General features: G+C 55.0%; 2 protein-coding genes, 1 long non-coding RNA gene and 2 other non-coding genes across 5 annotated transcripts; 1 reads left to right on the forward strand and 4 right to left on the reverse strand.

Moving 5' to 3' along the window:
- Window positions 1-5,542: 5,542 nt before the first annotated feature.
- On the forward strand, window positions 5,543-13,999 carry DIPK1B (divergent protein kinase domain 1B). The gene is made up of 5 exons (XM_032200323.1): window positions 5,543-5,797; window positions 8,284-8,418; window positions 10,339-10,446; window positions 10,632-10,808; window positions 11,084-13,999. The coding sequence occupies exons 1-5, from the start codon at window positions 5,735-5,737 to the stop codon at window positions 11,894-11,896; spliced, it is 1,296 nt and encodes a 431-aa protein (XP_032056214.1). The 5' UTR covers window positions 5,543-5,734; the 3' UTR covers window positions 11,897-13,999.
- A 473-nt stretch (window positions 14,000-14,472) lies between these two features.
- LOC116496911 lies at window positions 14,473-19,677 on the reverse strand. Its single transcript, XR_004254052.1, has 6 exons — window positions 19,537-19,677; window positions 19,172-19,238; window positions 18,392-18,460; window positions 17,698-17,744; window positions 16,765-16,817; window positions 14,473-14,852 (listed from the first exon to the last, which is right to left on the reverse strand). It is a non-coding gene; the product is annotated as an uncharacterized LOC116496911 (long non-coding RNA).
- Window positions 18,214-18,346, reverse strand: LOC116497095. The gene has a single exon (XR_004254074.1). It is a non-coding gene; the product is annotated as a small nucleolar RNA SNORA17 (small nucleolar RNA).
- LOC116497094 lies at window positions 18,794-18,925 on the reverse strand. Its single transcript, XR_004254073.1, has one exon. It is a non-coding gene; the product is annotated as a small nucleolar RNA SNORA17 (small nucleolar RNA).
- Window positions 19,678-20,828: 1,151 nt separating the features above from the next.
- Window positions 20,829-22,555, reverse strand: MRPS2 (mitochondrial ribosomal protein S2). Its single transcript, XM_032200257.1, has 4 exons — window positions 22,512-22,555; window positions 22,302-22,382; window positions 22,063-22,192; window positions 20,829-21,721 (listed from the first exon to the last, which is right to left on the reverse strand). The coding sequence occupies exons 1-4, from the start codon at window positions 22,537-22,539 to the stop codon at window positions 21,178-21,180; spliced, it is 783 nt and encodes a 260-aa protein (XP_032056148.1). The 5' UTR covers window positions 22,540-22,555; the 3' UTR covers window positions 20,829-21,177.
- Window positions 22,556-22,630: the final 75 nt, after the last annotated feature.

Here is a 22,630-nt window from a genome sequence, read left to right on the forward strand (position 1 = left end):
GTACGGAGAGGAAAGGGAAGCTCTCTCCTCCAGGATCTCCATCCCCTCCTCCAGAAGGGCTTTCCCCTTGCTCTGAAGCATCCCTCGGTACGTACACCCATGGACTGAGTCCATGAGTCCATTCAGGCACCAGCCCAGCTTCGGAGCCCTGGGGGCCTGTCCTCAGGCCGCATGCAGGAGGCTGCAGCTCCATCCGCAGCCCGAGCCCGTCCCTACAACAGCACACACCTCTTGCAGCCAGCCAGGAGGGCAGGGGACCACAGCAACTCCTCGCAGCCCCCTCCAAAATCCAACCTGTCCTCCTGCTCCTGCGCAGAGGGCTCCCAGCTGCACTTGCCAAGCTCCAGCTCTCCCAGACGGGCTCCAGCACCGCCACAGGCACTTGCTGGGGTTGAGCGCAGGAGCTGATTAAGTAGAAAAACGGGCACACAAATACCTTGAGGGCAATGAGGAGGGAGCGGTGCAGCCCGGGGCACTTTGAGCACAAAGAGCTTTCCTTGCAGACAGCCCCAGGCTCCCCGCAGGGCCCCGGGGGCTGAGCCACCCCACAGGGGACGAGCCCAGGCTGGGCAAGGGCTGGGACACCTCTCACTGCTGCCAGGCTGCACCGGATTTAGCAAAAGCATGATGTGAAATCAATACCCAGCAAGCGGGGCTTGTGAAACCAGAGCCCAGCTCCTCCTGGGGCACCCGCGTGGGATCAGGGCTGGGTGACACCAGGGTTGGGTACCTGGGGTCGGGTGTCACCAGCTCCCAAGCTGGACCCCGCTCCTTGCACGGCCTGGACGGAGCTGCTGGGTGCTGCAACCAGCTTGGGATCTCCTCCAGGTGCCGGAGTCCAAAGCAAGGTGAACTTTTCCTGGCAGCCTTTCCCTGGCTGGCTGCTGGAAACGAACCAGGCGCACCTCGGGAGGCTAAAATCCACACGGGGAACACAGCCGCGTGAAGCGAGCGGCTTGGCTCTCCGTGTTTCCCCTGTTATTGATTAATGCCTCTTAATGACTCCAGCTACTAAAAAAAGAAATGAAAATCTCGTCGTTGCCGCCTGTCACAGAAGATCAATGGAGCAGCATTAGCGAGAGACAGAGAGGCAAACTGTCCCGGGCGAGTTCTCTGCAGGAGCCGTCTCTGGGAGCAGCACGGCCGCCTGCTCGATCAATAGTTCATCACCACCTCTCCCCCTTGCTTGCTTCTTTTCCTCTGTGAGCTAGCTGGGCTGCAAAGCCCGCTCCCAGCTTTCCCAAGGACTGGATTATAACCGCCCCCATTGATCTGATATCCGCGGAGTGAAAGGGCCCCTTAAGCCAGCTGTCTGCGTCGGGAAAACTCAAGTGGCTGCGCAGCCGGGGTCAGGCCCTCATTAACGCCTGGGTGATCGGGAACCCTGCTCACACGGCGGGTGAAACCTGCACCGCGGCACTGGGGGGAGCCAATTAGGGCCAATTAGCCCTGATGAGCCCAGCCAAACCCGTTCCTAGAGGTCTGCCAGGCAGCTGCATGCACCTCCAGCACCTCATCGTGAGCCTGTGGCCACCGGAGCCACCACAGCCTGTTCTGGGCAGCCCTTGGAGCACCCCATTTGTGCTGCCTCTTTGTTTCTCCTGTGTCCCTTTCTCTGGAAATCACAGTGCTCAGGGTGCAGGGAGGACAGGATGCCCACCAGCAGCTGGCTGTGGGCAGGGGGTAAAGGGATCTCCCCAGCTTCTTAAAAACCCTTCCCTGCTGCACATGGAGCCTCCGGGCTGGAGCCTTCTCCTGCAGGCAGGTGAGATTAATAAACAAGCAGCACCTGGAAGAGGAAGGCTGATTTGTAATCCCAGGATCTCCATCCATCTTCTCCCAGCACTGCACCCCTTAGAGGTGCTGTCGTATTTCTCAGCCATGCCCAGGGCTGGGCTCAGGACAAAATCCACATTTTGCTCCGTGTCAGCGCACCCCTTGCCACCACATCACCCAAAGGGGTTTCAATAGCACCACAGGGTGAGGTCTGCCAGCCTCTGCCCTGCTGTGGATGCTCGTGGTGCTGGGGACAAGGCAATGTCCTGGCTCTTGTGGCCGCAGGATCCCAGCTCCCAGGAGCCAGGGATGTGGGGATTGCCTGCGGGCACCAGCGAGCCAGGGATCCCCCGGGCTGTGCCTCCGAGCACAAGGCATGACGACGAATTGCTCCTCCGCCAGCTCAGCCCGGGCAGGGATCTGCTTGCTCAGCCTCCTTGTCCGTGCTCCTTTGCAAGCTCGTTTTTCTCCTCAGCTGGGAAGAGCCAGCGCTTGGCGCATGACGGAAATCCTAATGAGGGCAGCTCCCCTTCCACAGCCAGCGGGCACACCGAGCTCCTCGGGTCTGCCCACAGCCACAGCCACAGCCACCACCCTTCACCTCTGTCCCTCTGCCCCTGCCCACCCCAGACAGGGTCAGGGATGTCCCCAGGGTGTCCCCAGTTAAGGAACTGGTGGTGACTGGGAGCTCCCCCTCTCCCCAGCTCTGTAGGGCTGGGTTACAAAAAGCAGGAATGTGGAGAGGAAGCAGAGGGGGCGAGCACAGGACAGATGGGAGGGAAGACTGTGCTGGGGGTGGCAGGGCTGTCAGGCTAGAAGCACCAGAGCTGATTAGCATTTCTAATTATAACTGCCGTGCTCAGCCGCATCAGGGCCCGCCAGGCGGGCGGAGGCAGCTGTGGATGGCGTGCAGGGTGCGGGTGAGCAGCCCCAAACCTTTACAGGGTGCACGGGAAGGAGCACTGGGGCCCCGATCCATCATCTCCCGAGCTGTGGCAGGGTTGGGACTGCCGGGGGAATCGCAGCCCCCGGGGGAAATCGTGGCCGTGGGCAGCAGGGCTGGGGCTGAAGGCAGCACTTGGAGAGGAGGGGACGTGGGCAGGGGGTGAGCCCGTGTCCCTCGGGCGCTAGAGGGGCAAAATTCGGAGCTCCTGTTTTGGTGCTGGGTGCCTCCCTGCCCTGCCCAGCAGTGGCATTTGGACGGGCTGTCCTTGGGCTGTCAACCAGAGCGGACACCCACAGCCAGGGGGTGCTGTAATTAATTAATTGAACAAAGTCCTAGCACAGTCGGGTGCATGGTAAGGGGCAGCAAAGGATTGTTATGGGGCCGTGGGTGCCCAGAGAGCTCCCGTGTCCCCGTGACGTGGCTTCAGGACATCCCCAGAGAGCCACTGTGAGGCAATCCCAGGTGATTGTGCCACACAGGATGGGTTTAGCAGACATCAGCAGAGTTTTCGTGGGCTGAGTGACCCAGGAGAAACCAGAGCAAATTAATCCAGGGTGCAAGGGAGAGATTCCCATGGAGGAGATCAGCGTCGATGGCTTTTGGCCTCCTCTGGATGCCGATGGATGATGAGGGACAACATCCTCCCACCTCCGTGCCACACAGAGCAGCTCCACACGTCTGCCTGGGGATTTTGGGGAAGGGGACAGAGCCCCTAGCCCAGGGCTGGGGGCAGCCCAAGCCGTGGGAGTTTGCAGCAAAGCCAACAGCTCCGGGTGGTGCCCGGCTCACCACGTGCCTGGGATGCGAGCGGGGAGACCCCCGCTGCCCTCGCTCCCTGCCTGGCAGATCAGCTCACATCACACCTGCAGAATTTGTATTACTCCTCTGATTGGATTAATTAATCATTTGGCAATAACTGCTCATTAAGCATTCCAACGATCAATACTAATCACCCAATTACTCGGCGTATTACAGCTCGGGAAGGTCTGCTCGCTCCTAATTAGATTCTTTGGACAATCCACCCCCGAGCGTTGCAGAGCCCCGCAGCAGAGATCCTCCCCGGCACTTGGAGCCTCGCAGCTTTGGCCCAGACGTGGCATTTCTCATCTTAAACCCCGAGGACTCCAAGGAGGGTCTCGTCCTGCCCGTGTGCACCGCGCTCGGCCCCAGAAATGAGGGAAATTAGGAGTTTGTTTGGCTACAGGGCACTGGAGCGCTTTGCCAGCAGCCCAAGGGTTTGCTCGGCCACATGTTGTGTGCTGCAGGAGGCACCTGGAGCAAAGGGGGGAAAGAGCCAAAGGAGTAAAAGAGCAATTTCCCCGTGGCTGCGAGGGAAAGCAGCATGTTGCAGCCCCAAGACCCCCAGGACCCTCCTCGTCCTCACAGCTGGCTCAGCACCAAGCCCCCTTGGGGTGTCCAACACTGGGGTAAGTGTGAGCCCATGGGAACGGGCTTGGGGCTCGGCTGGGGGCTCTTCCAGACCCTGGTTCTTGAAGGCATCATGGGGAGATCCCACAGCTGGGCACCCCCATCCCACCCAACGTCTCCCCCCGACACCCAGCGAGGCACCTCCTCATCTCCCTTATTTTCCAAATAAAATAAAATAAAATAAAATCACTGCAGCTTGCTGTTACTGGGCTAATTAACACCAAAAATAAGCCGTGTAAACTCCAGAGAACCATCCTGGCTCTAGCAGAACACAAAAGCCTGCGGGAGGTGGGAGGACGTGATGCTGACCCGGCCCTGGCACTGAAGCAACGCCGCCGGCAGCGGTGGCACCGCACAGGGCGAGAGCAGCGGGGACGTCCTCGGGGCTAAAGGGGGCTGCAAACAAGCTGCAGCGTTCAGGGGCTGTGCGAAGCAAGCAGCCTGATTTCAGAGGTCATTGTGAGCCAAATTCAGACGGAAGGGAGCAATCTGAAGCAAGGAAAAGGGGACGAATGGATAACCTGAAGAGCTGTTAATAGCAAAGCGAGGAATTATCTGAAAAACGGCCTTGTGAGGAGTCTTCCCTGAGCGTTTCCCATCATATTTCTGCCTCTTTCTGCTTGCTCCAGCAGAGCAGGGGCTGGCCCTGGTCTGTCTGCTCAGGGCCTGACACAAAGCAGCCCCTGTCTTGCCTGGAGCTTTCCCTGCCCAAACTCAACACAACCAGGGAGGGCGGCCGCTGCTGCTGCTTCTACTGCTTCTACTGCTTCCACTGCTGCTTTCCACTGCTGCTTCTGCTGCTGCTGCTTCTACTGCTGCTTCTACTGCTGCCTCTGCTGCTGCCGGGCTTTCAGGAGGAAGAAACGCAAGGAGCGAGCGCAGCAGCAGCGATGGCTGCTCCTGGCCCTGGCAGGAGAATGCAGCCCCTGCGTTTAAATAAAAATAAAAATAAAATAATAAAATAATAAAATAATAAAATAATAAAATAATAAAATAATAAAAAATAAAAATAAAATAAAATAAAAATAACATAAAAATAAAAATAACATAAAAATAAAAAATTAAAAAAAAATAAATAAGAGACCAGAGCAGCACTGATGCTGCCCAAGGGGAGGCACCGCCGGGACCCCCCCGGCTGCCCGGGGCTGGGGGACCGCGGGGACATCCCCGCCTGGGGACCCCCGGGGGCGGCTGAAGGGGGGGCCGGGCTGATGCTGCCCGCTGCGGGGCCGGGCTCAGCCGTGCCGTACCGAGCCATACCGAGCCATACCGAGCCATACCGAGCCATACCAAGCCGTACCGAGCCGGGTCTCAGCCCCCCGCCTCCCCGAGCTGCTGCGGAGCTGCGTGCGCCGCCCCGCGCCGAGCCGGGCGGAGCCGCGCCGAGCCGAGCCGGGCCGGGCCGAGCCGTGCCAAGCCGGCTGCGCTGCGGAGGGCAGAGCGGGCGGCTCGGCTCGGCCCCCCTCATCCCCCCCCAAACCCGCTTCCCCTCCGCTTTTTCCTCCCGGTGGCCGGAGGAGAGGAGGGGGCCGCGGTCTCCCCGGCCATGCCCCCCGGTGCTTGAGGCCCGCGGCCGCCCGCAGCATGCGGAGGATCCGGCGGCTGGTGCACCTGGTGCTGTTCTGCCCCCTCTCCAAGGGCCTGCAGGTACAGCACGGGGATGAGCAGGGCTCGGGGGGACGGAGCCCGAGCCCGGGGGGACGGGAGGGGAGGGATGGAGGGGGTGAGCACGGCGCTGGGGGGGATGCTCGGAGGTGCCCGCGCCCGCATCCCGGCACCGGCAGCGCACAAAGGGGAGCAGGGAGCGGGGGGCGCTGCTGGCAGCGGGATGGGGACCGGCACTAAGGGACAAGGGGGTGGCATCGGGACACCCGGAGCGGCATCGGGATGTGGGGTCCGGGGAGCGGCACCGAGGGGGTTGCATAACCCGCGGCTCTGTGGGGCTATGGGGTGAGATGCTCCGCCAGGCAGCCCCAGCCATCTGGCCGTCCTTCCTTCCAGCCGTCCGTCCGTCTGTCCGTCAGGCAGCCCCATCCATCCATCCATCCACCCATCCATCCATCCATCCATCCATCCGTCTGTCCATCCATCCGCCCACCCCGCATAAATAACCGAGCCAGCCAACGCAGCAGTTGTAGCAGCACGGCCGACTCCTTCCTCTCGCTTTATTTCTGTTCCTTCTTCTTTATTAATTAATGAATTAATTAATTTTCCCCCTCCTCAGCCACTGGCAGGAGCGCCCCAGCCGTGATGGGGCCGGGTGTTCCCCCTGCAGTGATGGGATGGGAAAGGTCCTGGAGCAGTGGGGTTACCCCTGAGGAATAGGGAAGGGGGCAGAGGATGCTGGCAGGGGTGGGAGCAGAACCGAGAGCCCTCGGGGAGGGGGCTGTGTGCCCAAGGGGGGCATTTTGGGGGCTGGCACTAGCCGAGAGCCGGCTGTCACCTTCCCAGCCCTGCAGCCTGAGCAGCGGCTGCGTGGAGCCGTGCCAGCGGGCAGGGGCCGGGCACTGGGACTGCCAGGGGTGGCCGAGCCCGTAGTGTCAGAGCTGTGCTGCTCCGTCTGGATTGCCTTTCAAGGCAGCTCTGGCCCCAAATCACTTCTACGCCTCCTGGAGTCGCCCTAAATCTAAACACAGAGGCTCAAGCAAGCGGAGGGCAGCGGCCGCTGGTTTGTGCTCCCGGCCCAGGCGGCAGGCAGGGAGCCCCGGGCCTCGAGCCTCAGCCCCCACAGGAACTGTAACATCAGCCACGAATGCAAAATGTTGCCCAAACCCCGTGGAACCTCCCATTGCAAAACATCCCAAACCTTCCTGCTGCCTTCCACCCTCTGAGGGGCGATGTGCCATGCTCAGGCTTCAGTCCCGACCTCCCTCCTGCCTGGGAAAGTGATGGGTTCTTGGTCTGAGGAAGCCAACAGGGATATTTGGGCCGTTCCAGGGCTTTATCACCCCAAAATGGGGGAAGTCCATCAACAGTTCCCTTTGCTGAGGGTTTTGTGGGTCACACCCCTGCTGCTGGGCAGTTTCGGGGGGGTCTCCTAGGCCCCAGGGACTCGTCTGACTGCAGCCACCAGAGCTGCCCTCGGCCCCTGGGTGCAGCCCTGTAGGAAAACGCCGCCGTCCTTTATGTTTGCCAAGTCCTCGCTGTGGCTGGGTTCTCTTCTGACAGGCGTTAATTAGCGGAGCACTTGCTCGACAGGCAAAAAGGGCACCACGGGCCGGCTCACACTTGGGTATTGCCAATTAACCGTGCAAGGTGTCGTGATCTCGTCTCACACCCGGGCGGTTTCACGCTCCCGTTCACCCCGGCTGCGCTGCTGGCTGCAGCCTGGCACAGGAGCAAGGCAGCGGCCGTGCTAGGAGGTGTTTTGGAGCTGGGAGCAGTTTTGGAGGACAGGATCTGGACGTTTGGAGGACAGGGTCAGGACGCGGAGCCCTGCAGGCTGTAGCGGTGCCGCATCCCCTCGGATCCAGCCCCAGCAGGCATGCGGCACGCCGCGGTCTCACGACCTGTGTGTGCAAGCAGAGCTTGGAGGCAGCCACCAGCCAAGAGCTCTGTTGGCCTGGCACGAAGCAGGGACTTTGCACAGACCCCAGGAGAAATGGGATTAGTCCCCTGCCCTGAGGAGCCACCAGGGACAGCACCATGGGTGCTGTACGGGCCACCAAACAGAGGGCAGCGGTGCTGCTGCAGGGTCAGACGGGAAGAGTCAAAGCCAGGAGGACAAAGTCATGCTGCAAGCCTCTGTTTCGTTAGCACAGGGCATCACCCAGGCACTTACAGGTTCGTTACCCAGGTGGGAGGACAAGCAGGGTCCCCGTGGGCAGCAGGGGGCCGCTCACTGCCCTGGCAGCGACCCTTTGCAGAGGGCAGAGGCTCCCGGGCGCGTGGACGCATGGCAGGAGGCTCCTCACAGCACTGTAATCTCCCTGCTCGTAGGGAATTTTAAGTGACCTACTTGCAGCAGGAGTTGCATAATAGGCTGCTGAATATACATAAAAAATGCTGAAGGTTTCATCGGCGCTTAGATTGGTTTGTGGGGAAAAGTTGGGGCCCGGCCTGCGCCCGGGTTGTGTGGCACCGATGGGCACCCGCAGTCGCCGACCTTCCCCCGTGCTTTCTTTCCCTTCCAGAGTCGCCTGCCGGGCATCAAGGTGAAATACCTGCTGGTGGTGTGGCTGGGCATCTTCGTGGGCAGCTGGGTGGCCTACATGCACTACTCCTCCTACTCCGAGCTCTGCCGCGGCCACGTCTGCCGGATGATAATTGTGAGTGCCCGCAGCAGCACCGGGCACAGGGGGTCCTGCTGTGGGGAGCCGGGGGGAGCTGGGGAGCTGCTGGCTGGAGCAGGGATGGGAGTGGGATGGGATGGGGGAGGTCGTAGGAAGGAGGGAGGATGGGGAAAGGGAGCTCTGAGCTCGGTGCCGTGCTCTGCGCCATCGTGCCCAAACGCCGTGCCAAAGAGCTCTCCTGGCAGCTGCTCCCCCAGCTCCATCCCCGGCGGCACAGCGAGCTTTGTGGGCTGGGGAGGTGACCTTCTCCTGCCAGGGCGGTGGCAGAAGCTTTTAATGGGATGTTAGGAGGGAAGCAAGCCAGGCTCTGGCAGGTTGATGCCTGCGAGGGGAAGCTGCAGTGAGGGGGGAGCTGCGGGTGGGCAGAGCATCGCGCCGGGGTGCTCTGCAGAAGGAGAAAGGGAGCAGGCAGGCTGTGGGTGCACCTCTGTAACTGCTGTGCCCTACAGAAAGCAGCAGCCCGCATGAAGGGGAGACCCCGTGTGGGATCTTGGCTCAGCTGGGGCTGGTGAGGGGCTGGTGGCCAAGTGGGGACCCCCCCGGGTCCGCTGCAGGTGTCCCGTGGCAGGGCTGCAGGTCCCAGCGAGGAGCAGGACGCCGAAGCTCTGGCTGCAAACGCCTCTTTCATCAATCCTTCAGCAGCGAAGGGAGGCAGGAATTGCCATAACAACAGCAACGATCGTTTAATTTGATTTTCTGCATGACTCCGACCACGGGGTCTCGGGTGCTAATTCCTGCTCTGAGCTTGGGATTTCAGACACCGTGTCCAGCCGTGGCCCGTGTGAGCAGGTCCATGGGTTAATTCCCATCCACACTAAAAAAAAAAAGGAAAAAAAAAGGAAAAAAGATGCTGTGAATTTCTGCAGCTCCTGTTTGCAGCCCCGAGGCTGTTGAGCCCTTGCTGCTGACTGCAGAGCTGCAGCCTCTCCTGCCTGCGGCTCGCCGACCGAGCTGCCCTGCGCGTGGATCACAGCCACCGTCTGGCCCTGGCCCTGCCGCCGCCTGGATCGGGGCCAGCCCATCTCACAGCACGGGATGCTGCTCCCTGAGAGCATCCTGAGCCCCTGCAGCCTCATCTTCCCCCAGCCCCAGCCCCGCTGGGTTTGCAGCAGCAAATCCCCTCCAGCAGCACCTCGCCGACAGCAGCTAGGATTTGACCCGGCGATCCGCAGAGCCTGCTTGTTGGAGCCAGGAGCCAAAAACCTCCTTTCCCCAGTTTCCCCAGGACAGGACAGCCCCTTGGATTGCTCCCTGCCTGCGGGGAGCAGCCGGTGTCAGCCCAGCCTCGTTTTTCCAGAGGCACCAAACCCTCCCCAAAGGGTCCTTCCTGCAACTGCTGCGGGTTTTGCAGGGGCTCAGCCCCAGGTGCCCCCACACACCCAGCTCACGTATCCCCCGTTAAAAGCCTTGTTCTGGGGCCAGCAGGACTCCTTCGGTATCGAAAGTGAGAAGATTTTGGGTGGGATTTCTTCGGGAGGCACAGAGCAGGGAGGCCGGGGGGCACTGCAAGGGGCTGGACTCAGAGCAGCGAGCACTGCAGCTCCCTGACAAACCCACGCTGTCGTTCATCGGTGAGGGGCATTTTACCTCCTCAGCCTTGCCACCCCCTGGGCTGTGAGGGTGTTAGAGGGGAAACTGAGGCATGGAGCCATCCCAGCACCCGCTCTGTGGTGTACCAACACAGCCTGGGGGGGACGATGTGGCCCCTGGCACCGCATCCTGGTGCTGAACCCAAGGCTGGGGTGATGCTGGGCTGGAAATGAAAACTGGAAAAACCCCAACTTCTGTATTTGGGATGCCCCAGGTGTCACGGGACACCCCCTTGGTTCCGAGGTGGACGGGGGAGCTGCACTGCGCAGCCCCTGCTGAGCTCCTCTCTCTGCCTTCCCTCCCCAGTGCGACCAGTACAAGAAGGGAATCATTTCTGGCTCCACGTGCAAAGAGCTGTGCGAGGAGCACAGCCTCCTCTTCCAGCGCTGCCTCTCCTCCTCTCCCACCCAGCAGGTAGGTCTCTGCCCCGCTCCTGGGGCCACCGAGCGGCTGGGGGTGGGTGCAAGTGCCAAAAAACAGGACCTGGGGGGTGTCCTCCTCCACCCAGCCACGCTTCTGCTCCTTGCCCATCACTGTTCCCCGTCAGGGTCTGGCTGCTGCTTTCCTCCTGCCTTTTTCTCCCCTCTCCTCTGCTGCAGGTTTACAGCGGGCTGTGGAAGGAGAAGGAGGTGATCATCAAATGTGGCATCGAAGAGGCCCTGAAGGCAGACAGCAACCCGGCCTCGGTGCCCAGGAGGGATGTGGTGCTCTTTGACAAACCCACTCGGGGCACATCGATGGACGAGTTCAAAGAAATGCTCCTGAACTTCCTGAAGGTGAGCCAGGGTCCCTGCGGAGCCTGCCTCCATCCACTTGCTGCATGGAGGGCTGGAGGAGCTGAGAAATCCCCTCACCCCCACAAGGGAATTGCTATTTGCAAGATTTCGGTGTCACAGCCCTGGAGGCAGCTGTACCAGGGGTGCCTGAGCCCCGAGCTCGTCCTCTCCCAAGCTGGGCGCTCAGCTCTGCCCTTCCCCAGCTCAGACTCACAATGCTGAAGCTGAACGCAGAGCTGCACGGCTCTGATGGCACTTCTCTCGTTCTCTTCTAGTCCAACCTAGGAGACCAGCCCTCTCTGGCAGCCTTGGTGAGCCAAATCATCACCATGGCCGACGTGAACCGGGACGGGAAGGTGTCCTTGGCGGAGGCCAAATCCATCTGGGCGCTGCTGCAGCTCAACGAGTTTCTCCTCCTGCTCTCCTTGCACGAGAAGGAGCACACGGCCAAGCTGCTGGGGCACTGCGGGGACCTCTACGTCACGGAGAAGATCCCTCACAGCTCCCTGTACGGGACGGACGTGCCACCTTTCCTGCAGCCCCTGCTGCCCGCGGCCGTGCAGCGCGTCCTCCATCAGTGGGTGGCTCCGGCCTGGCCCCGGCGCACCAAGATCTCCATCGGGCTGCTGGAGTTCGTGGAGGAGATCTTCCACGGGACCTACGGCAACTTCTACATCTGCGAGACCAGCGTCAGCAACGTGGGCTACAACGAGAAGTACGACTTCAAGATGGTCAACCTGCGGAAGGTGGCGACGGAGATGGCCATCAGGGGGTTCCTGAAGGGCCGCCACTGCGAGCAGAACGTGGACTGCACCTACGGGAAGGACTGCACGGCCACCTGCGACAAGCTCCTGAAGCAGTGCAAAGGCGACGTGGTGCAGCCCAACCTGGCCAAGGTGTGCGGGCTGCTGCAGGACTACCTGCTGTACGGGGCCCCGCCGGAGCTGAAGGACGAGCTGCAGAAGCAGCTCCGAACTTGCATGACCCTCAGCGGCCTGGCCAGCCAGATGGAAGTGCACCACTCCCTCGTGCTCAACAACCTCAAGACCTTGCTTTGGAAGAAGATCTCCAACACCAAATATTCCTAACGGAGGGGTGGGGAGGGGGAAGCACAGCCCTGGGGTTTAGATTTCGGATTTGAGATCTCGGAGCAAAGCCCAGCCAAGGGTCAAGGGCCTGCTTCTCCATCCTCTCTCCCCCGCAGGAAGCAACCCGCGCTCTCCGCCCAGAGTTCAGCGTAGCTGCAGCCCCGTCGCCTTCATGGAAAACCAAATCCCAACGTCCACCACCATGGAGCCAGTCTGCAAGAGCATGCTGCGGAGCTGGGGGACCAGGAGCTGGGCTGAGGAACGGGTTTGGGGGGGGAAAAAACAACAACACAGGAGGAGAGAAGGGAGCGGAGCCCAGCTGGGTGCCTCTCACTGTTCCTTGATTAAGAGGAAAGCAGTGCCGAAAGCTGAGAATGAATCATTCATGCTGTACTTGTCGCATCTTATTTTGATGAACATCTCTGATGTAAATAAATAGCTTTTCTGTGAATCACGCCAGTACCTCAATAGTGCAACAGCAGCCTTCTGAGCACCAGCTTGCTTGCGAGCTAAAAAGGCGAAAAAGGTAGATTTTCCTATTCAGAAGCATCTCCCTAAGTATCTGAGTCAGCTACCATGAGATCCAGCTGCAACTTAGGCAGCGGATAAGCTGTCTTTTCCAGAGAACCCTGGCAATTGTTTCGCTGCTTTTTTTAAGTGCCTGACCCCATGACAGTGATGCAAGGGCTTGCGTGAGGCTCTCCACCCAGCTGCTTCTGCCTGTGGGCCCAAAGTGGCTGCCGGGAAGCCCAGCAGGCCAGGTTTTGGGGCATGTAAGGCCAGGACAGCTTAAAGGGAACGTAAGGGCTACCCTGTGCTCAGTTTGGACCAGCTACCACTAATTTGTCCTTCGTTACTGCCCACCATCCTCAGCCACCTGTGCAAGGATGAGGCAACCTTTCCCTTTAATCCTCTAAGCCAGGCTTGCACTGCAGAGGTTAAAGATTAATGCCAGAATAATCCAGTGCTTCTCCCATCATCAGAATGAATTTGCAGAGACTCTTTTCGGCGGCGACCATTTGTTTGTCTGTGCAAATAGCACCAGCGCTCTTCGCCACAGGCTGTTTCCTTTAAACACTCGGCTTTATACAATCAAGGGTAGCGAGGAAGAGTTTCTGTGAGCCACCCTGAGCCCGCTCTGCTCCCAGGATAATCGTATCGCTGCCGCTGGAGCACATATGCTGGTGCTCTTGCCAACAATTGCTCAGTGAAGTGGAGCGTCTATCTGAAGTACAATCATCGAGGGAAAAAAATACATCTGGCAGTATATATAGCCCGCGAAGGCAACGGGTAACGTCACGGCTGCAAATTTATGAGCCCTTTGGAGGAGAGATATCAGTATTTCCTTCTATTAGTTCCATAGGATCATCATTACCTCTCACTGTTATTTATGGAGGAAATGTTTCAGTGTCAACAGTGCTCTAAATCTAGCGCAGAACCAGCCGAGCTTGCTCCCTGCAGAGGAGTCGGCTTCGCAGCATAATTCATCTGGGGTAAGGTTGAACATTTGTGAGGTTTCTTCACTTGAAGGGTTGCGAGCTCCTCAGCCCACTGGAGGTGCCCTTAATTCAATATCAACATCACACAGCGAGGACTCCACCTCCAGGCACTGCACCAAGCACAGGTACAGGTCCCTGCACAGCACAGAGCCTTTGGGGGAAGGCAAGGACTGGAACCCTTTTAATGAGGCTCCACCGAGCTACCCCAGCTCCTCATCTATTGTCCTGTATTCCCATGGCAACTAGCTCCACTGACAGATTAATTTTCTTCTGCCATTAGGAAAAGAAACCTAACAACCATGCCAAATCCTCTCATTTTCAGGACAGCCGTTTTTCACCCTCCCATCTGTTTGAAATCTTAAAAGTAAGTTTGGTCCTGATAAATGGCACTCCCACGACACTTCATCCCCACTGCTCCCTTCCCCAAATGCCACACTAGATAAAGCAGCAGGTAAAACAAATGCATTCTGTACTTATCCACATCATCCCAAGCATCAGAACCTCTTTATGCGTTTATGATGAGTTGTTCAGGAGAAAGACAGCCCGTGTATTTAAGAGGACTAGCTAAGACACTTCATTCAAATAAAGACTTTTGACAAAAATATCACATTACCATGTTATTCATCTGCAAACCCCAGGAACAGGGCTGGACACTCATTATGACACAGACCCCAAGAACCCAGTTTTGTTCATCACTAATACAACACACAAGTGTTTCCAAACAACTGATTATTGTTTGCAAGTTATGGTACAATGTGAAGTATGACTAAAGGCAAAGCTATTTTACCCTCGTAAAGCCTCCTTCCAACTTCCCACAGCAGTTGGAAAAGGAGGAAGAGCTGGAACAGTGAAAGGCTGACAAATGGATCTCAACAGATGCTGCTGCTTGAGCAGCACGGTAGATTTAGGACTGCTAGAAGAGAAACTTGCTTCTTAACTCAGTCCTATGTTTCATTCTTCAAGGTTGAAAAAATATTAGTTCTCATCTGCACAGGTAAGTCCTAAATCACAATAGTTTACGGTATTACTTTGGGTTGTACTATTACACAAGCATAATTCAGACTTGTAGGTAGCGTTTTTATAGTAGTTTTATTTTAAGCCTCTTCAACCATATGGAGAAAACACATCAAGACAACAGTGCTTCAAAACATGGGCGTGAATATTTTCACATTGCGTGCGAGCCAAGATCACTGGCAGAAATTGAAGCCTACAGCTTTTAAGGCTCTTCATCAAGAGTACATGAAAAGGACACTTGGAGCTATACATTTGAGTTCACACATTACAGCAAACATTCAGAGCTACATTTAAGCAGCACTGCATGAGCTTTCGCTGGCTGTAGTTTGCTTGAACCATGTAAGAAAAGATGAAGCTTTAGGAATCTTCAAATGCAGACACTTCTAAACCATTTCTTCTGCTGTAGCCAGGTTTGTGAGCAATTTTAAAATTCAAGGCATGATCTGCAAATAAAAAAATACCCAAGATGTTAGACAAGAACTTCAAATAAATACAGCCAGCAAAAGTTAGCAATAAATGTTAATCCTAAAAAGGTAACTAATCCATACCATTCAGACTCCTGCTCTTCACTATGGTGTAGTATCTAAGCTCAAAAATTATACTTCAATCCAGAAAAAAACACACATGAACTCTGCAATTCACTGTCTGAAACCACTGCAGTCAGTGGAAGCTGAGCGCCTGAAAACTTGCATGGATCAGACCTAAAGCAGTGACAGAAGGCACTACTAAATTAGACTTTAAGAGGTTCTGTGCCACTGCATCAGGAAGGTTTTGAAGCACTTTGGTTGCCCTTCAGCTCCCTAAAACTCAAAGGGGAGCTTGCCAACCCCAATGCAGAGGCAAGCTATTAATAATGCAAAGGAAGAAAAGCTGGGCTTCTTCCAGTGCTCAAAGCCATGACAAGAAACAGTTCTAAGCAGTGATGGTAATATACATTTATTTATTTTTAATCAGAACCACTTTGATACAAAATATTGATCTTTTCCAAAGCCAAAAGCTAGGTAATTCTTTCGATAAAGAAATACTCATAGCCCAGGATTGCTGCTCAGTCTTGGGAAGATGGTTAGCAGCAAATGCCATTGGGAAAATTTTAATAGATGTTCTTTCTATGCCTCACAGTAAAGGTCTGAAGAGAGCCTCATTAGGTACTCGCTACCCCTACAGGACCCTTGATGTGAGTGAAGTCTAATGAAAAAAATCCATTACGTATTTCAGTGTTAGAAGAAGTCAGGAAATTTAAATGGAAGAGTCGCATCTTAAGGCATGCCTCCCTGCATACCCATATCCCCAACAACCTTATTAGCATTCTTTTCCAACACCACTGCTGGTAGGCAGTGACTTTTCCCAATTAAATGGCTCATTTTGCAGCCAGCAGCTACCCGCTTGGTTAATGGCACCTTTGGCCCTCATAATGCCCATTTAATGAGGACATTTTCCAACATTTAGCACTGCCAGATTTTGTCAAGCTATTAGTCACTGCAAAGCCTCAAGAGTTTCACAAAGCTACATGTAGCCAAAGCTTCTCTCACTTCCAGCATGCTAACATACAAACACAGCAGAAAACAAGTAAAAAGTTGCATTGTTCCCAATGATATTTTTGCTTTTTGTCTAATATGTTACCAATTAGACCACCATAAACAAGGAAGCTGTGTCCTGTCTCAGGAAGTACTCTCTTCTACATTTACTGAAAGGCATTGTAATCTTTTTATTTCTACAGAACATCTAAGACATCATCTTGTCACTTGCAGATTTGTGACATTTTTTCCAGTAGCGTTGTGTCAGATTGCAGCAGGAGATCCTGTTTTGATCATTTCTGACACTTCACAACACAGAGCATGTTCTCAGCAAAGTGTCTTTGATTAAACAGCACTTCACTCTACAGACTCTTACAAGAAGTGCTGTGCTTTACTGCTGTTACTTCTGTAACATTTATTAACATCAGTAATCTGAAATTGCATAGCTCTTATCTGTGCCAATGACAAAGTAATTTTCATCTGTTGAACTTCTGGTTTCTCGAATACCTAAAAAAAAGATTTCTACAGGAACACCTCCCCCAACCAACTCTTACATGCACAACCACTTTTTTTTTTTTTTTTGTCTAAGTTCACGTGCATGAGCTTAATTCCAAAGCATTCCACCTACAGTACAGGTTTCTCAGAAAAAAATAGTGAAAACCCTGAATTTTAAATGCACACTTCTGGAAAGATCTTAACGTGCCACCTTGAGCAAGTTTTTGATTTGCACATGTCCTGTCAGAAGACAGAGGGACAAGATGTACCAACCCAAAACACCTACCCTGACGCTGCTTTAGTAACACACTGATGTTTGTGTATGTTTCCAAGAGATAATACTTACCTTCAATATTTGATGCAAACTGCAGAACAACTCAGACCCGTTCTCAAATGCAACTGTAAGAAGAAAAAACATCTTAAGTTGTTTTTGTTTTTTTTTTAACTCACCAAAGCAAGCGTGATTTTATAGCCACACTTCAGAAGATTGCCAAAGGTGCTGATTGCATCTTTTGGTCAAGCTGATTAGCACCCTTGCTAGTCAAGAAGTTGTTGGCTGAGAGTTCAACAAATGTTAGGGGAAGGTTACCATTTTCTCCATATCCTGAATCCACACCCAACTGCTTCTAGACCATGCCAATACTTTGAAAACAAACTCAAGTGCCTGCTTCCCTCATCTACTCCACTCCCAGGTAGAGTGGATTCTCAATATCCACATGCTAAAACCCTGCAAAACTCAAGAGCTGTATTATGTTGCTATCCTCCCTTTCCAGATGGAACAGACATCAAAGCAAGGATGTCTCACAGGCCACAAAGGACTGCGTTCAAGGCAAAAATAGAACTCAAGGATAGAGCTGTCACTTCTGTTTGTCCTTGCAAAAAAAGCAAAAGGACCTTCCTCCCCGATGTGATTAAAACTGACATCATTCTAACTATCTTTCCAAGGAAATTTGCTCCATCTTCCGCTGATTCTCTTTCGAGAGGTACACATGTGAACAATGTCAAGTTAAAATCTCTGAGCAGTTGCAAGTTTCAGGCACAGGAAGCCCATTCATCTCCGCCCCCTAATGATATTAAGATGTCATGACATCAAACTCTCCAAGGAGTCAGGACTATTAGAATAAATACTGGAGTTGGCCATCTCTTCATGCCAATAAAAGACATGACATACAAGAAACCCGAATTGGCTTTCAACACAGAACATGTTAGCAAAATTTAAGTTCGGTTCTAGCTAAAACCAAAATTCAGTTGCTTTTTATCACAGATTCCAAAGCCTCACCTTTGTTCCGTGGAAGTGTCTTCTCAAACAACTGCCTTCAGAATTTCCTATTAAAGAAAAGACGGTAATTAGATTCATAGCGAAAGAGATCAAAAGCAAGAAAAATGGATGTAAGCCACAAGTTAAACAACTCTAAGGAATTTTAAAGACACAGTAGCTAGCTTGGAATTCAGGCTCAGTGTCCTCCCTCTGCCTCATTCTTAGACAATGCAGCAGAAAAAAGCAGTCTGGAAAGAAAAATACTCTTTGCAGCCCATTATTTCCATGGAAGCAGAGTGAGACACCAAGGAAGCTACTGAATTTTCAAGACTGCAGCTCAGCATAATGAGCACACAGGACTGCTGACATTTGGTAGTAGATAAGTCAGTCACATCTCTCATCTGCTACACAAACAAGGTGTTTATTGAGGATGACTGTCACACCAACAGATAGGACTAGCTTCTGTACCCTGTCCCTACACAGCTGTCCAAACTGCAAGATTTAAGATTAACATTAAAAAAGAGCCAGCTAGAAAGAAGTGTCAGGTTGCTCGCCATTTCTGAGTGCTCACAGGTTTCAGAGCACTAGCAAAGACGTAGCCTTTTCCTTTCTGCCACCTAATGACACAAACATGGCACTACAGCCACATCTGCAACACGACTGGGGCAGGGCATGGAGCCTCTCAGCACATGAACTCCCATCTGCAACTGCTCACCTCAGGTCTTGGAGAAGACCTCTCATCTTGGATAAGACCTCCTGGGTCTGCCACTTCACACACCTTTCTCTGAAAAAGGAGAAAATACACAAAGAATTTATGATAGCTATTTAGGCATGCTTCAAAGCCTGGTTATATGGTTATTTTCACTAAGAAATTGAAAGGCCCAGCAAAAGAAAGGAACTAGAGAACTAAATGCATAGTGCGGGCATATTTTAGACAGCATTAGGGTTGGGGCTGCCAGCATGCAACCCCCAAGACTTGCACATTTAATACAGCACATACAGAACAGCTTTCTATTATATTACATAGAGCTCTCACACTTCAGGCAATTAGAAAAAACAACAAAAACAGGAGAGATTTAGTTTCTCAGAAGCCTCCTAACGTAACCAGCCTATCTGCAGTGTCAGGCTATCAATCACTCGAGTGCTCATGGGTTTCAGAACAAGCGAGCGTAGAACATAGCCTGTCTCTCTCTGCCACCTAATGACGCGGAGGTGCCACAGCAGCCACCTTCGCAACGCCTGTGGCAGGAAGCAATTTCAAAAAAAAACAAGCACACAAAGACTGAAGGGCTGTATTATGGGTATTTATAACAACAAGATTCTATTACTTCCTCCAGAAGTTGTATTAGAAAGGTTATTTGGTGCAGATAGTGACACTAAATGTAGCTCAGCACTTATATAAGTTTATGAGGTGCCTGAAACTCGTTTGCCAGCAGCAACTAGCTTTTCCTCACAGCTTGGGACCTGGAGAGGCCTCGTGTTCAGCGTTACTTACCCTTGGTGTTTCATGCCGAAAGATCTTCCTCATGCTGAAAAATCTCGCTCATTTCACCCTCTGCCTTCTGCAAGAGAAAAGGAAGAGGAATAAAAAACGAGGAAGAATGTGATGCTTTGTTAATTACACAACAAGCTTCTCTCTGAGCTATACCATTTCACAGCATCTCAGGAAAAAAGGATTAAAGCCAAAAAAATGTAACTTGCTAAGCAGATTCCCTTACAATTAATCGAATTAATTTTCGAATCTTTAGCGTTTAAATGCCGAGGAGGCCACAGGCCTGATTTCCCCCCCCCCCAGCACACCCCGGCCACGCTCCCTGTCCCCCTCTGGTGCCCCCCTAACCCTCCACGGCGGCTCCCGACCTTCATCTCCCGGCTCCTTCCTCCTCCTCCTCTTCCTCCCGCCCGGGCCCCCTCAGCGCCCATCCGCGGGGCCCCGTGGCGGAGCTGAGGCGCCTCTGCAGCTCGGTGCCGGCTCCCAGCACCATGGCGGTGCCTCCCCGGAGCCCCCTCATCCCTGCCCGGCCCCGTTCCCTCTCCTCTCCCCGCTCCCCGCTCCGAAAGGCCGGGCCCGTGCCCGCCTCCCGCTTATAAAGGGCGGGCGGCGGGGACGCCCCGTGAGGGACGCGGCCGCCGCCTGCCGGGCCGGAGGGCGAGAGGCGGCCCCTAAAGGACACGGGGAGATGGAGGCACGGGTTGTAGGGCTGCAAAAGGCCTCCAGGATCTGCTGATCCTGCCACCAGTACCACCACTGAGCCATGTCCCCAAGCACCGCGTCCAACCTCTCCTTGAACACCCCCAGGGATAGTGACTCCACCACCTCCCTGGGCAACCCATCCTGACACCTGACTACTCTTTCTGAGGAGAAATGTCTCCTCGTTTCCCACCTGAACCTCTCCTGGCACAACCTGAGGCCATTCCCTCTGGTCCTGTCACTGGTTATCTGTGAGAAGAGGCTGCCCCCAGCTCCCCACAGCTTGCAGAGAGCAGTACTTCTCCAGAAGGAAGGCAGGAGAGCACAGGAAAACTACATGCTTGGTTTAGCTTTCTCCACCCCTCACAAATGGTCACGTATTTTTTAAGTTTGGCACTATAAAAAGGTAAAAGAATTCATAAAAAAAAAAACACCTGAGTGGGAGAAAAGCATGTTTAGGTAATTATACAAATTAACCTCTGCTTTGGGTAGGTGAAAGAGCTACAAATTGTCACCTTCTTCTGGAAAGAGAGAGAAGAGGCATCCGAAAGGTTGGGTTCCCACTCAGCAGGGTCACAAAATCAGGAGCTTTATTGCTGTCATTGCTCTCATGGGGACACTGGGACACCTTCCCAGGGGCTCTTCCCCTCCCTGTGCCTGACACCCACGCTGTGGGGCTGCCCTAAGGCCTCCATAGAGGCACAGGGCATGTTAGGGGCTGGGTTTCCCTTTTCTTTGGGAAAAAGGGAAACCTTTTATTTCTTTCCATCAGCCCGTTGTGGTGGATGCTTGACCCCAAGGGGCCCGGCATCCCCGTGATGCACAGGCCGGCCTTGCACAGCCCCCTGCCCCCTGAGGGTCCCCAGGATGGAGCACCAGCAGCCCATTTTTCCCCTCATCTTGTGAGCATGAACATTTGCCAGAGATTTCCCCACCATCACATGTAACAGGAAGAAAGAAAAAGGATCAAAGCCCTTTATTTGTCACATAAAGAGGTGCGCGATACGCATGGTTTCATGCCAGACCATTAGCTCGGGAACAGGACGGCCTCAGGACAGAGGTGCCTCCTTGCAACAGGGCCAAACAAGGACAGAGCTGAGACTGGCCCTGCTCCATCTCCCCTCAGAACGCTCCAGCCAAACTATTTCTGAGCTGGAGACGTCCCTCAGCACTGCTCTGCTGAAAGCTGGTGCTCTGGGTGCAGGACCAAAGCAATGCTGTGGGTGCAGCACCCATGGGAGCAGAGCAGGACACCCATTTCCAGCTGCTGGGCACAGTCACGTCTGTCCCTCAGCCAACATGAAGTGGCTCTAATTGTCTTCTTCTTTGCTCTGGAGCTTGTGGAAGACCTCCCTCTGCTTCCTGTAGTCCTTTGCACGAATGATGGTCATCTTGAAGAGCTTGCAGTAGAGCTCCATGGCGCTGGGGCTGTCATCGTTCCCGGGGATGGGGTAGGTGATGAGGCAGGGGTTACAGTTCGTGTCCACCACCCCCACCGTGGGGATGTTCATCTTGGCGGCATCCCGGATGGCCACGTGGGGCTCGAAGACGTTGTTGAGGCTGCTGAGGAAGATTATGAGGTCGGGCAGGCGGACGCCGGACCCGAATTGGATGTGGGCGTTGGTGAGCAGGCCGCCCTGCCAGTAGCGCGTGTGCGCGTACTCCCCGCACTCCCTTGCCGTGCTCTCGACCAGGTGGCAGAACTGGCGGTTGCGGCTGATGAAGAGGATGATGCCCTTGCGGTAGGCGATGTGGGCGGTGAAGTTGAGGGCCAGCTGGAGATGATCCATCGTCTGGTCCAAGTCGATGATGTCCTGATCCAGGCGGCAGCCGAAGATGTAGGGCTCCATGAACCTGCGGGGGCAGAGGGCGGGCGACACACGGGGCCGTGGGGCTACATCGAGCAGAAATTTCTGGCCCCACACCCCAACTCCCAGCCGACACCAGGGCTGCTCTCTGCATCCATCTGTGTCTGTCCCCCCTGGGTGCAGAGGGGCTATGGGTCTGACACCTTGCTCAGCTTGGGGTCCCTGCGCTTTTTTAGGGCAGGAAATGGGGAAACAGATGGGAATGGGGGGCTGTGTGAGCTGTCCCAACCCCTGCCTGGCTCAGTGCCACCTCCAAAGGTGTGTGTAGACTGCGGACACGCTCCTGATGTGAACAAGTGCCAGATGACGAAGACGGGCAGCGCTCACCTATGCCGACAGCCCTTTTTGTGCCCCAGGTGCACCCGGGCGTTGAAGAGATCCTTCATGGAGAAGAGCTCCTTCACGTTGAAGAAGTCGGGGTGGGCAAGAGGCTCGCTCAGCAGCCTGTCACCCGCAGCTGCGACAAGGACAAAAACCCCAACCATTGCTCCCAACCTCCCGAGCTGGCAGGGGCAGGAGCAAAGCCCTGGGGCAGGGGGAAGGGGCCGGGGCTCGGCAGCACTCACCGGGACCGGGGGACCGGGCGGCTGGGGCCGGGGCTGGGACCGGCACCGGGGCCGGGAGGCTGCTGTAGAGCCGGGGGGCGGCTGCGGGGAGAGAAGGACAGCGGTCATACTGCCGGGCACGGCTCGGTTTAGCCCGGTTTAGCTCAGTTTAGCCCAGTTTAGCTCAGTTTAGCTCGGTTCAGCTCGGTTTAGCACTGCCCGAGCCCTCACCTGCCCGCAGGATCCGCGGCAGCGCCATGATCCGAGCCCGTGGGAGGAAGAGGAAGAGGAGCGGAGCCTTCCGCTTCCACCGCCCCACGACCCCCCCGTGCTGCTGCCCCCGTCCGGTC

The sequence above is a fragment of the Aythya fuligula genome, chromosome 19 (genome assembly GCF_009819795.1).
Source record: "Aythya fuligula isolate bAytFul2 chromosome 19, bAytFul2.pri, whole genome shotgun sequence".
NCBI classification, from domain to species: domain Eukaryota; kingdom Metazoa; phylum Chordata; class Aves; order Anseriformes; family Anatidae; genus Aythya; species Aythya fuligula.